The 15,387-nt window shown below is 42.4% G+C and overlaps 1 protein-coding gene across 1 annotated transcript in view; it reads left to right on the forward strand.

Annotated features, from left to right (window-relative positions):
• Window positions 1–15,387, forward strand: part of ed (hemicentin protein echinoid) — a 237,927-nt gene that overhangs the window by 215,308 nt on the left and 7,232 nt on the right. The window contains exons 5-8 of the mRNA XM_071680967.1: window positions 921–2,063; window positions 4,039–4,902; window positions 5,095–5,288; window positions 12,661–12,823. Of these exons, the coding sequence (XP_071537068.1) occupies window positions 921–2,063; window positions 4,039–4,902; window positions 5,095–5,288; window positions 12,661–12,823 (2,364 nt within the window). The remainder of the gene's footprint in view (window positions 1–920; window positions 2,064–4,038; window positions 4,903–5,094; window positions 5,289–12,660; window positions 12,824–15,387) is intronic.

Raw genomic sequence — 15,387 nt, forward strand, 5'->3', positions numbered from 1 at the left:
AAGAGCAGTACAGGCTGGAAGAGTCAGTGGGTCCCATAATAGATTAATGAAGGACAGAGGTGTACGTATGGAAGTGAAGAAAGGATTAAGGGACAGCATAGTCCTCCTGACCCTGACCTATGCAGCAAAATCATGGACATGGAATGGGTTCACAGAGGTCAAGAATCCAGGCTCTGGAAATGAGCTGTTTGACAGGAGCATGTGGTATGACAAGATGATATAAAGAAAGAAATGATAGATTGTATAGATGGGGTATGGCAGGAAATGAAAAGGAATTGGGAAGTGGTAGAGTGGGTGAAAGGTAATACTCTGAGGTGGTTGTGCATGTGTAAAGAATCCAAGACTGGGAGTTCATAAAGAGAGTGTATGATAGTACAATGAAAGGGGTTGGTGTGAGAGGAAGACTACCTGTGACATGAGGAAATAGAGTGGAAGAGTACTGGAGGGAGAGGATGATTTAAAAATGCATGGAATGGTGTATGCTAGGGAGGCATGTAAGTCCAGGGATAAATAGGGACTCTTTTGCCATGGCCACCCCTTTGATGGATGTTCCTGGTGGGAACAGGCATCAGAGATATAGACAGGCAGATTTCATTTTTGTAATTTCTACCTATATAGGGAGGTTCAGTCCAACAAGAACTTTAGTCTACTACCTGCATTCAGTGCCTTCACTTATTACATGAAATTTTTTATGTGCCAGCATCTCAGCAGCTTCTTTCCCTTAAGAGCCTCAGTATTTTCTGGCTTTTACTGTGCTGACTGGTTTTTCTTCTTTGCACTTGATCTTACTAAGTTATCATTTTGATTTCACATTCTCCTCTTCTTAAATCTGTTGTAGGTTTTATGGCTTTAAATTAACCATACACATTCAATCCAAAGTAAGAGTGTACATGCTTATAATTGATTAAAATTTTTTTCAGATTACCCAAGGATTACCATTGGACCTGCTAACCCACTGCGAGTTGAGTTAGAACGGTCAGCCACTCTGACATGCTCTGCAGATGCCAAACCTCCAGTTAGTAATGTGCGGTGGACTCGTGGTGGGCGCTTCATTGGCACTCTCAATACGCTCATCAAAGATCGGGTTACTCTGGATGATGCTGGTCGATATGTCTGCCAGGCTGACAATGGATTAGGCCGTCTACGTGAGGCGGAAGTAACATTAGATGTTCTGTATGGGCCTCGAGTTTCAGTAATCTCTAGTAAAGATGCAGATGAAGGTGAAGATATTGTAATCACTTGTAATGTGACTGCAAACCCTACTCCAGTTACCATCGAGTGGCTTAAGGAAGGAGATGACTCATTCCGCCAGAGTGGCATAGATAGCCTACGGCTAAACCATGTGTCTGCAGCTAATCAGGGTAACTATATTTGTCGGGCTGTCAATATACTCACCCCAACTGGTGGAGATCCTAGTGATCGTGTTGGCAATGCTACTGTTGCAGTAAGGGTGCGACATGCTCCAGGGAAGACTTACATCACTCCTGCTGAACCTATTGCCGTACAGGGTGAGCAGTCCACTTTAACCTGTGGTGCTGATCCTCCTGGATGGCCCATGCCTACGTACCGCTGGTGGCGTCATGACTCTGATGCAACCCTTACTCTAGGAGCCAATTACACCATTCCTCGGGCCTCCCTTACAGATGAAGGTACATACTACTGCCAGCCATCCAACCGCTTGGGCAAGGGAACTCCTGCCTCAGTACGTGTTCGTGTTTACCAGCCTCCACGGATCTTAGAGAAATTGCCAGAGACTGCCATTCACCGAATTGGTGAGACAGACCTGAGTCTTACTTGTCGTGCTCAAGGCAAGCCACAGCCTTCAATCCGTTGGTTGAAAGATGGGGTAGAGATAAACCCAGTTGATGGATTCTATGATATCTTGGTTGAACAATCATCAGTAGGCCAGAATGCAGCACATACAGTTCAGTCCTCACTGCAGTTCAGAGGTTCTCGACGGATCAACGACAACCAGTTGTTACCCACTGATCGGGGTACATACCAGTGTGTTTTCAAGAATGGTGTACTAGAAGTATCCAGTTCTCAGCTTCTCAGAGTGGAACGTAAGTCACTAATCAAGCAATTTGTTAATTTCGTGATTTGATTTTATAACATTCTAAATTACCATATTTATTTATTTATTACACTTTGTCGCTGTCTCCCGCGTTAGCAAGGTAGCGCAAGGAAACAGACGAAAGAATGGCCCAACCCACCCACATACACATGTATATATATACACGCCCACACACACACATGTACATACCTACCTCTACATTTCAGTGTATACATACATAGACAAATACATATATATACATGAACATATTCATACTTGTTGCCCTCTGCCTTTCCCGTTGCCACCCCACCACACATAAAATGGCACTCCCTTCCCCCCGCATGCGCAAGAGGTAGCGCTATGAAAAGACAACAAAGACCACATTCGTTCACATTCAGTCTCTAGCTGTCATGTGTTATGCACCGAAACCACAGCTCCCTTTCCACATCTAGGCCCCACAAAACTTCACATGCCCTGGTTCAATCCATTGACAGCATGTCGACCCCGGGATACCATATCGTTCCAATTCACTCTATTCCTTGCACACCTTTCATCCTCCTGCATGTTCAGGCCCCGATCGCTCAAAATCTTTTTCACTCCATCCTTCCACCTCCAATTTGGTCTCCCACTTCTCATTCCCTCCACCTCTGACACATATATCCTCTTTGTCAATTTTTCCTCCATGTGACCTAACCATTTCAATAAACCTTCTTTTGCTCTCTCAACAACAATCTTTTTATTACCACACCTCTCTCTTACCCTTTCATTACTTACTTTATCAAACCACCTCACACCACATATTGTCCTCAAACATCTCATTTCCATCACATCCACCCTCCTCCGCACAACCCTATCTATAACCCACGCCTTGCAACTATATAACACTGTTGGAACCACTATTCCTTCAAACACACCCATTTTTGCTTTCCAAGATGATGTTCTCGCCTTCTACACTCTTCAACGCTCCCAGAACCTTCGCCCCCTCCCCTCCCTGTGACTCACTCCACTTCCATGGTGCCATCCACTGCTAAATCCACTCCCAGATATCTAAAACACTTCACTTCCTCCAGTTTTTCTCCATTCAAACTTACCTCCCAATTGACTTGTCCCTCAACCCTACTGAAGCTAATAACCTTGCTCTTATTCACATTTACTCTCAGCTTTCTTCTTTCACACAATTTACCAAACTCAGTCACCAGCTTCTGCAGTTTCTCACCCGAATCAGCAGCTGACTCACTTCCCAACCCCTCTCATCCACAACAGACTGCATACTTGCCCCTCTCTCCAAAACTCTTGCATTCACCTCCCTAACAACCCCATCTATAAATAAATTAAACAACCATAGAGACATCACACACTCCTGCCACAAACCAACATTCACTGGGAACCAGTCACTTTCCTCTCTTCCTACTTGTACACATGCCTTACATCCTTGTTTAAAACTTTTCACTGCCTCTAGCAACTTGCCTCCCACACCATATACTCTTAATACCCTCCACAGAGCATCTCTATCAACTCTTATCATATGCCCTCTCCAGATCCATAAATGCTACATACAAATCCATTTGTTTTTCTGAGTATTTCTCACGTACATTCTTCAAAGCAAACGCCTGATCCGCACATCCTCTACCACTTCTGAAACCACACTGCTTCCCAAATCTGATACTCTGTACATGCCTTCACCCTTTCAATTAATACCCTCCCATATAATTTCACAGGAATACTCAACAAACTTATACCTCTGTAATTTAAACACTCACCTTTATCCCCTTTGCCTTTATACAATGGCACTATGCATGCATTCCGCCAGTCCTCAGGTACTTCACCATGAGCCATACATACATTGAATATCCTCACCAACCAATCAATGACAAGGTCACCCCCTTTTTTAATAAATTCCACTGCAATTTACTGTGTTTTATATACTCTATTTTAATAATACTGTTTTAATGAGCATCTTTTTTTTTTTTTTTTTTCTTTCACAGACTCTCCAATTACAGTTCACAAAGCCAACAAAGTAGCATTTGATCTTGGCGAAGATGCTCAACTTGAGTGTCGCATGCAGGCTTATCCAGAACCTAAGTTCCAGTGGACACTTGGACCAAACTTTGTTGAACCTGGTGGTGCCCACTATGCCATCAATGATACAGCTTTGCCAGATGATGTATATGCATCTGTCCTAACTGTGAGAGGAGTTACGGAGGCCGACTATGGTCGCTATGTATGCAAAGGCACAAACAGCAGAGGTGATCACAAGACGCTCATTACTTTGCAAGAGAAGGGACGCCCAGAACATCCAACTAATCTTGAAGTTATTAGCCAGGGTACAGACTTCATTGAATTGGCTTGGGATGAGAGTTTCAATGGTGGTTTTGCAGACACAATATTTCATGTGAGAGCAGAAACTATGTCTGGGGAGAGAATAAGTCATGATTGTCAAACTAATAATCCTTGTGTTATTGAGCGCCTTCCACAGCAGACAGCATTTAAATTACAAGTCAAAGCAAGCAACATCATGGGAGACAGCGACTTCTCTGATCCTCTGGAGGCAATGACTTTTGTTGATGTAGATAGTATTCCACTGCCTGAAGAAGTTTATTTCGAGAATACTGGAAATAAGTTAAGCTTCAGAGTACTGCCGACAAAGTTGATGTTACTGGGTCAAGTTGAAACTCGTGGAGTTGACAGTGATGAATGGACCAAATTGGATATACCCATTCCCATTAGCACCGATAGTCATGACCCTGATGAGGTAGCCTTAGGAGATGAAGCACCAGAAGAAGTTAGAATCAGGTTATGCTCCATCTTTGGTGAAAGCAGTTGTGGAAAATATCGTGTTGCTAAAAAAGGTGAGTTAGTCTACTCGCATGAAAAGCTATACTACATGTTTATAGGTCAGTTTTTACCTGGATATACCTAATTTTATAATGCTGTAATATTTCTGACATAATGGAATAGGTAATCACTCATTTATGTTGAACAGTGTAAAAGATTAGTGATGGCTGTTTCACATTCAGTTATTCCCATGTTTCTATCAACAGTTGACTACCTGCCAGCAGTTCCACACCAAGCTGTGTCAATGCAGTACATGGTGGCAATCATCGTAGGGTGTGTAGTGGTTGTAGCGCTTGTTGTTCTTGTTTTCATCTGTTGCTGCTGCCGCCGTAGGAATAACAAACTTAAGAACAAAACTGCTGTTATGGAGGTTTCACACCGTGGAGTTGTCACCCAGCAGGTAAGGGGTTTAGATAACCACTTCACCTACTCTTTCCCAAACTGATTCACTGGGTGAAAGGAAGGGGGGGGGGGGGGGGGTTGGAATGAGGCAGAAAGAGACTGAGGGAAAGGGGCAGAAAGTTACTTAGGAAAAGTAAAACGATTTAAGTTCTTTGAGCAGTCACTGTATCTCTACTGAGTGAGTGGACTCGTTCTCAAAATTTAAAATTTAACAGAGTCATGTATCCCATTACTCTAACTTTTGTTATACTTTCTCTGTTATCATCCCTTGTTCTCATGTTTCACTGTTTTTAGTTTCCTACTCATATATTATCATTAAAGTACTCTTTATTTTCTTACGTTTATTTAATATTTTGTCCAAGTGACATCTACTTCAGTCATTTGTTGAGTAAATTAACAGTGAATTTGGTAATTTTTTCATTGTCTTTTAAACTTGCAGGAGACATCATAATATATGCTTGGAAAATACTGGAAGTCCTTAACCTACACCTGCTGAAATGACAAACTGAGAATAGTACACAAAGTAAATATTCTGAAAACAGAGATGCTTAAGAAAATAGTATAGAATTACCAGGAGAGATTGAATGCACAATGGCAAGAGGTGAGAGCAAATGAGGTGGGGGGAAAAGGGGAGGAATGGGATGTATTTAGGGAAGCAGTGATGGCTTGTCCAAAGATGCATGTGGCATGAGAAAGGTGGGAGGTGAGCAGATTAGAAAGGGTAGTGAATGGTGGGATGAAGAAGTAAGATCGTTAGTGAAAGAGAAGAGTGAGGCATTTGGACGATTTATGGCAAATGACTGGGAGATGTATAAAAGAGAGCGGCAGGAGGTCAAGAAAGAGAAAGGTGCAAGAGGTGAAAAAGAGGGCAAATTAGAGTTGGGATGAGCAAGTATCATTAAATTTTAGGGAGAATAAAAAGATGATTTGTAAGGAGGTTAATAAAGTGCATAAGACGAGAACAAGTGGAAACATAGGTGAAGGGGGCAAATGGGGATGTAATAAGTATTGATGAACTGAGAAGGAGATGGAGTAAATATTTTGAAGGTTTGTTGAATGTATTTGATGATAGAGTGGCAGATATAGGGTGTTTTGGTCGGGGTGGTATGCGAAGTGTGAGGATCAGGGAGAATAGTTTGGTAAACAGAGAAGAGGTGGTGAAAGCTTTGCAGAAGATGAAAGCTGACAAGGCGGCGGGTTTGGATGGTATTGCAGTGGAATTTATAAACAAAAAAAAAGGGGGGGTGACTGTATTGCTGATTGGTTGGTAAGGATATTCAATGTATGTATGGATTGACGGAATGCATGCCTGGTGCCAATGTATAATGGCAAAGGGGATAAAGGTGAGTGTTCAAATTACAGAGGCATGAATTTGTTGAGTATTCCTGGGAAATTATGTGGGAGGGTATTGATTGAGAGGGTAAAGGCATGTACAAAGCATCAGATTGGGGAAGAGCAGTGTGGTTTTAGAAGTGGTAGAGCATTTATGGATCTGGAGAAGGCATATGCCTTCTCCAGATAGAGATGCTTTGTGGAAGGTTGTAAGAGTAAATGGTGTGGGAGGTAAGTTGCTAGAAGCAGTGAAAAGTTTTTTACCAACAATGTAAGGCATGTGAATGAGTAGGAAGAGAGGAAAGTGATTGGTTCCCAGTGAATGTCTGTTTGTGGCAGGGGTGCATGATGTCTCCATGGTTGTTTTATTTGTTTATGGATGGAGGTGGTTAGGTAGAAGAATGCCAAAGTTTTGGAGAGTGACAAGTATGCAGTCTGTTCTGGATGAGAGGGCTTGGGAAGTGATTCAGTTGTTTGCTGATGATACGGCGCTGGTGGCTAATTCAGGTGAGAAACTACAGAAGTTGATGACTGAGTGTGTGAAATAAGAAAGTTGAGAGTAAATGTGAATAAGAGCAAGGTTATTAGGTTCAGTAGGGTTGAGGGACAAGTTAATTGGAAGGTAAATTTGAATGGAGAAAAACTGGAGGAAGTGAAGTGTTTTAGATATCTGGGAATGGACTTAGCAGTAGATGGAACCATGGAAGCGGAAGTGAGTCACAGGGTTGGGGAGGGAGCAAAGGTTCTGGGAGTGTTGAAGAATGTGTGGAAGGTGAGAACATTATCTTGGAGAGCAAAAATGGGTATGTTTGAAGGAATAGTGGTTCCAACAATGTTACATGGTTGTGAGGCATGGGCTATAGATAGGGTTGTGCGGAGGAGGGTGGATGTGTTGGAATTGAAATATTTGAGGACAATATGTGTTGTGAGGTGGTTTGATCAAGTAAGTAATGAAAGGGTAAGAGAGATGTGTGGTAATAAAAAGAGTGTGGTTGAGGGAGCAGAAGAGGACACATGGAGAGAATGAATGAGGAAAGATTGACAAAGAGGATATATGCATCAGAGGAGGAGGGAAGAAGGAGAAGCAGAAGACCAAATTGGAGGTGAAAGGATGGACTGAAAAAATTTTGAGTGATTGGGGCCTTAACATACAAGAGGGTGAAAGGCATGCAAGGAAATGAGTGAATTGGAATGATGAGGTGCACCGGGGTTGATGTGCTGTCAAATGGATTGAACCAGGGCATGTGAAGTGTGTGGGGTAAACCATGGAAAGGTTTGAGGGACCTGGATGTGGAAAGGGAGCTCTGGTTTCGGTGCATTACACATGACAGCTAGAGACTCGGTGTGAAGAAATGTGCCCTTTTTTGCCTGTTCCTGGCATTGCCTTGCTGGAGGGGGGGAATGCCATTTCGTGTGTGGCAGGGTGGCAATGGGAATGGATGAAGGCAGCAAGTATGGATACTTACATATGTATATGTCTGTGTATGTATATGTTGAAATGTATATGTGTGTATATGTGCGTGTGTGGGCATTTATGTATATACATGTGTATGTGGGTGGGTTGGTCTATTCCTCGTCTGTTTCCTTGCGCTACCTCGCTAACGCGTGAGACAGCCGCTAAGTATGATATATAGAATAAATAGATATATGGATCTGGAGAAGGCATATGATAGGATTGATATAGAGATGCTTTGTGGAAGATTTTAAGAGTAAATGGTGTGGGAAGTAAGTTGCTAGAAGCAGTGAAAAGTCTTTACCAAGAATGTAAAGCATGTGTACAAGTAGGAAGAGAGAAAAGTGATTGGTTCCCAGTGAATGTCGGTTGTGGCAGGGGTGCATGATGTCTTCATGGTTGTAAATTTGTTTATGGATGTCATGATTAGGGAAGTGAATGCAAGAGTTTTGGAGAGAGGGGCATGTATGCAGTCTGTTGTGGATGAGAGGGCTCGGGAAGTGAGACAGTTGTTGTTCGCTGATGATACAGCACTGGTGGCTGATTTGGAAGAGAAACTGCAGAGGTTGGTGACTGAGTTTGGTAAAATGTATGAAAGGAGAAAGTTCAGAGTAAATGTGAATAAGAGCAAGGTTATTAGGTTCTGTAGGGTTGAGGGACAAGTTAATTGGGAGGTAAGTTTGAATGGAGAAAAACTGGAGGAAGTGAAGTGTTTTAGATATCTGAGAGTGGACTTAGCAGCGATCGGAGCAATGGAAGCGGAAGTGTCACAGGGTGGAGGAGGGGGCAAAGGTCCTGGGAGCATTGAAGAATGTGTGGAAGGGGAGAACATTATTTCAGAGAGGAATAATGGGTATGTTTGAAGGAATAGTGGTTCCAACAGTGTTATATGGTTACAAGGCATGGGCTATGGATAGGGTTGTATGGAGGAGGGTGGAGGTGTTGGAAATAATATGTTTTAGGACAGCATGTGATGAGGTGACTTGATTAAGTAATGAAAGGGTAAGAGAGATGTGTGGTAATAAAAAGAGTGTCGTTGAGAGAGCAGAAGAGGCTGTATCGAAATGGTTTGGACACATGGAGAGAATGAGTGAGGAAAGATTGACAAAGGGGATATATGTGTCAGGTTGAGGGAAGAAGGGGAAGTAGGAGACCAAATTGGAGGTGGAAGGATGGATTGAAAAAGATTTTGAGCGATCAGGGCCTGAACATGCAGGAGGGCGAAAGGCTTGCAAGGAATTGAGTGAATTGGAACGATGCAGTATACCAGGGTCGACATGCTGTCAATGGATTGAACCAGGGCATGTGAAGCATCTGGGGTAAACCATGGAAAAGTCTGTTAGACCTGGATGTGGAAAGGGAGATGTGGTTTTGGTGCATTACACATGACAGCTAGAGACTGAGTGTGCATGAATGTGGCTTTTTGTCTTCCTGGCACTACCTCGCTGGAGGGGGGAGGGGATGCTGTTTCCTGTAAGGAGGGGGTGGCAACGTGAATGGATGAAAGCAGCAAGAATGAATATATACATGTTTATATATGTATATGTCTGTGTATGTATGTATACGTTGAAATGTGTAGGTATGTATATGTGCATGTATGGGCATTTGTGTATATACATGAGTTTCTGGGTGGCTTGGGCCATTCTTTCGTCAGTTTCCTTACACTACCTTGCTGACAAGGGAGGCAGCGATTAAGTATAATGAATAAAATTAATAGTATAGATGTCACAATTGTTTGAAGAAAAATGCAGTAATTCCCATGCATTCCAAAAAAAGACCAAAACTGTATCATGTTACATGTATGAGAACAGCAGTTTTAAGTATATTATTTTATAATACTTAATAACTATCTCCTGTGTTCGCAAGGCAGCGCAAGGAAACAGACAAAAGAATAGCCAAACCCACCCATATACACATGCATGTACATAAATACCCACACGTGCACTTATACATACATAGACATTTCAATGTATATGTATGGTTGTTTAATTTCTTAATGAATGGGCTTGTTAGGGAGGTGAATGCAAGAGTTTTGGAGAGAGGGGCAAGTATACAGTCTGTTGTGGATGAGAGGGCTTGGGAAGTGAGTCGGTTGTTGTTTGTTGATGATACAGCACTGGTGGCTGATTCGGGTGACAAAATGTAGAAGCTGGTGACTGAGTTTGGCAAAGTGTGTGAAAGAAGAAAGCTGAGAGTAAATGTGAATAAGAGCAAGGTATTAGGTACAGTAGGGCTGAGGGACAAGTCAATTGGGAGGTAAGTTTGAATGGAGAAAAACTGGAGGAAGTAAAGTGTTTTAGATATCTGGGAGTGGATTTGGCAGCGGATGGAACCATGGAAGCGAAAGTGAGTCACACGATGGGGGAGGGGGCGAATGTTCTGGGAGCGTTGACAAATGTGTGGAAGGCGAGTGTGGTTGAGAGAGCAGAAGAGTGTGTATTGAAGTGGTTTGGTCACATGGAAAGAATGAGTGAGGAAAGATTGACCAAAAGGATATATGTGTCGGAGGTGGAGGGAACGAGGAGAAGTGGGAGACCAAATTGGAGGTGGAAAGATGGAGTGAAAAAGATTTTGAGCGATTGGGGCCTGAACATGCAGGAGGATGAAAGGCATGCAAGGAATAGAGTGAATCGGAACAATGTGATATACTGGGGTCGACTTGCTGTCAATGGATTGAACCAGGGCATGTGAAGTGTCTTGGGTAAACAATGGAAAGTTTTGTGGGGCCTGTTTACCATACCATTCTCCCTGATCCTCTCACTTCGCACACCACCTAGACCAAAACACCCTATATCTCCTGCTCTATCATCAAACACATTCAACAAACCTTCAAAATACTCACTCCATCTCCTCACTTCACCACTACTTGTTATTACCTCCCCATTAGCCCACTTCACCGATGTTCCAATTTATTCTCTTGTCCGATGCACTTTATTTGCCTCCTTCCAAAACATCTTTTCATTCTCCCCATAATTTAATGATACTCTTTCACCTCAACTCTCATTTGCCCTCTTTTTCACCTCTTGCACCTTTCTCTTGACCTCCTGCCTCTTTCTTTTATACATCTTCCAGTCATTTGCACTACTTCCCAACAAAAAATTGTCCAAATGCCTCTCTCTTATCTCTCTCTAATAATGTTACTTCTTCATCCCACAACTCACTACTCTTTCTAGTCTGCCCACCTCCCAGCTTTCTCATGCCACAAGCATTTTTTGTGCAAGCCATCACTGCTTCCCTAAATACATCCCATTCTCCCCCACTCCCCTTATGTCATTGGCTCTCACCTCTTGCCATTCTGCACTCAATCTCTCCTGGTACTTCCTTACACAAAGTCTCCTTTCCAAGCTCAGTTACTCTCACCACTTTCTTCATCCCAACATTCTCTCTTCTATTTTGAAAGAAAACCTTTACAAATCTTCAAGTTCGCCAACACAAGATAATGATTAGACATCCCTCCAGCTGCTCCTCTCAGCAAATTAACATCCAAAAGTCTCTCTTTCACACGCCTGTCAATTAACATGTAGTCCAATAACGCTCTCTGGCCATCTCTCCTACTTACATATGTATACTTATGTATATATCTTTTTTTAAAAAAGCAGGTATTCCCAATCACCAGTCCTTTTCAGCACAAATCTACAAGCTCTTCACCATACCATTTACAACACTGAACATACTACTCACCTCTGCTTTCAAATCACCCATCACTATAACCCTGGCCTTGTGCATCAATGCTGCTAACACACTCACTCAGCTGCTTCCAAAACACTTGCTTCTCATGATCTTTCTTCTCATGACCAGGTGCATAGGCACCAATAATCACCCATCCCTCTCCATCAACTTTCAGTTTTACCCATATCAATCTAGAGTTTACTTTCTTACACTATCACATACTCCCACAACTCCTGCTTCAGAAGTAGTGCTACTCCTTCCTTTGCTCTTGTCCTCTCACCAAACCCTGACTTTACTCCCAAGACATTTCCAAACCACTCTTCCCCTTTACCCTTGAGCTTCGTTTCGCTCAGAGCCAAAACATCCAGGTTCCTTTCCTTAAACATACTACCTCTCTCACCTTTTTTCTCATCTTGGTTACGTCCACACACATTTAGACACCCCAATCTGAGCCATCGAGGGGGATGAGCACTACCTGCATGACTCCTTCCTCTGTTTCCCCTTTTAGAAAGTTAAATATAAGGAGGGGAGGGTTTCCAGCACCTATGACACACAGGGAATACGTGGGAAGTATTCTTTCTCCCCTATCCCCACGAGAGAAAGACCTGCAACAGCAGCAGCATGGACTTGGCCAGAGAAGCTTGGTTAAACTGAATTTTGGAGTTAAACACCCTAAATGTCAATGAATGGCATGAGGAAGTTAATGTAGAGGAATCATGACTAAAAATTCTAATCCTTTCAAGCTTATGAGGAAGGAAGCTGTCTGGAAAGAGAGAAAGAAAAATTTAAAATATGATGCCTTATGGGGAATGATTTTCAAATTTTTTTTATATTTATGCCTGAATTGACATTATAAACATGGTACACATATCATATTTCATTTGGGGTTGTCTATATTAAACAATGTTTCTTTCAGGCACCACCACCACCATATTATACAGTTGGTATGGACAACAAAGGTCTGGATGGCTCTATGGATACAGGATTAGATGATCCATCCAAGACTGCTATTTACAGCTCTCAACAGTATCACAACTATGGTCAGAATGGACACGTTAATGCTCCTCAAAATACTAATGGTAAGTGTACATGATTCTTAAAGCTTTTTCTTTAGGAAGTAGGGAAGATAGAGGCAAGTAGCTTGGATATCTAAATATGATCAACAGATGCAAATTTGCTGTTGCTGTTTATTAGAGAAATGTACTGCAATTATAAAATACTCAAGGACAACTGAATTGAACTGATATTGTGCTGCATATTATTTGCAGTATGTGAGTATATATATATATATATATATATATATATATATATATATATATATATATATATATATATATTTTATTTTTTTTTATTATACTTTGTCGCTGTCTCCCGCGTTTGCGAGGTAGCGCAAGGAAACAGACGAAAGAAATGGCCCAACCCACCCCCATACACATGTATATACATACGTCCACACACGCAAATATACATACCTACACAGCTTTCCATGATTTACCCCAGACGCTTCACATGCCTTGATTCAATCCACTGACAGCACGTCAACCCCGGTATACCACATCGCTCCAATTTACTCTATTCCTTGCCCTCCTTTCACCCTCCTGCATGTTCAGGCCCCGATCACGCAAAATCTTTTTCACTCCATCTTTCCACCTCCAATTTGGTCTCCCTCTTCTCCTCGTTCCCTCCACCTCCGACACATATATCCTCTTGGTCAATCTTTCCTCACTCATTCTCTCCATGAGCCCAAACCACTTCAAAACACCCTCTTCTGCTCTCTCAACCACGCTCTTTTTATTTCCACACATCTCTCTTACCCTTACGTTACTCACTCGATCAAACCACCTCACACCACACATTGTCCTCAAACATCTCATTTCCAGCACATCCATCCTCCTGCGCACAACTCTATCCATAGCCCACGCCTCGCAACCATACAACATTGTTGGAACCACTATTCCTTCAAACATACCCATTTTTGCTTTCCGAGATAATGTTCTCGACTTCCACACATTCTTCAAGGCCCCCAGAATTTTCGCCCCCCTCCCCCACCCTATGATCCACTTCCGCTTCCATGGTTCCATCCGCTGCCAGATCCACTCCCAGATATCTAAAACACTTCACTTCCTCCAGTTTTTCTCCATTCAAACTCACCTCCCAATTGACTTGACCCTCAACCCTACTGTACCTAATAACCTTGCTCTTATTCACATTTACTCTTAACTTTCTTCTTCCACACACTTTACCAAACTCAGTCACCAGCTTCTGCAGTTTCTCACATGAATCAGCCACCAGCGCTGTATCATCAGCGAACAACAACTGACTCACTTCCCAAGCTCTCTCATCCCCAACAGACTTCATACTTGCCCCTCTTTCCAAAAACTCTTGCATTTACCTCCCTAACAACCCCATCCATAAACAAATTAAACAACCATGGAGACATCACACACCCCTGCCGCAAACCCACATTCACTGATAACCAATCACTTTCCTCTCTTCCTACACGTACACATGCCTTACATCCTCGATAAAAACTTTTCACTGCTTCTTACAAACTTTCCTCCCACACCATATATTCTTAATACCTTCCACAGAGCATCTCTAACAACTCTATCATATGCCTTCTCCAGATCCATAAATGCTACATACAAATCCATTTGCTTTTCTAAGTATTTCTCACATACATTCTTCAAAGCAAACACCTGATCCACACATCCTCTACCACTTCTGAAACCACACTGCTCTTCCCCAATCTGATGCTCTGTACATGCCTTCACCCTCTCAATCAATACCCTCCCATATAATTTACCAGGAATACTCAACAAACTTATACCTCTGTAATTTGAGCACTCACTCTTATCCCCTTTGCCTTTGTACAATGGCACTATGCACGCATTCCGCCAATCCTCAGGCACCTCACCATGAGTCATACATACATTAAATAACCTTACCAACCAGTCAACAATACAGTCACCCCCTTTTTTAATAAATTCCACTGCAATACCATCCAAACCTGCTGCCTTGCCGGCTTTCATATATATATATATATATATATATATATATATATATATTATTATTATACTATTTCTTTTATCATACTTTGTCACTGTCCCTCGCATCTGCGAGGTAGTGCAAGGAAACAGACGAAAGAGTGGCCCAACACCCACATACACATGTATATACATACATGTCCACACACGCACATATACATACCTATACATTTCAATGTACATGTATATATACATACATGTATGTATGTACATACATTATGTACACAGGTTCATAATTCATACTTGCTGCCCTTATTCACTCCCGTCGCCACCCAGCCACACATGAAATGACACCCCCCTCGCCCCGCATGCGCCCGAGGTAGCGCTAGGAAAAGACAACAAAGGCCACATTCGTTCACACTCAGTCTCTAGCTGTCTTGTATAATGCACCAAAACCACAGCTCCCTTTCCACATCCAGGCCCCACAAAACTTTCCATTGTTTACCCCAGATGCTTTACATGCCACGATTCAATCCATTGACCGCACATCGACCGCGGTATACCTCATCGTTCCAATTCACTCTATTCCTTGCACTCCTTTCACCCTTCTGCATGTTCAGGCCCCAATCACCCAAAATCTTTTTCACTCCATCCTT

This window comes from Panulirus ornatus, chromosome 32, assembly GCF_036320965.1.
Source record: "Panulirus ornatus isolate Po-2019 chromosome 32, ASM3632096v1, whole genome shotgun sequence".
In the NCBI taxonomy this organism is placed as follows: Eukaryota; Metazoa; Arthropoda; class Malacostraca; order Decapoda; family Palinuridae; genus Panulirus; species Panulirus ornatus.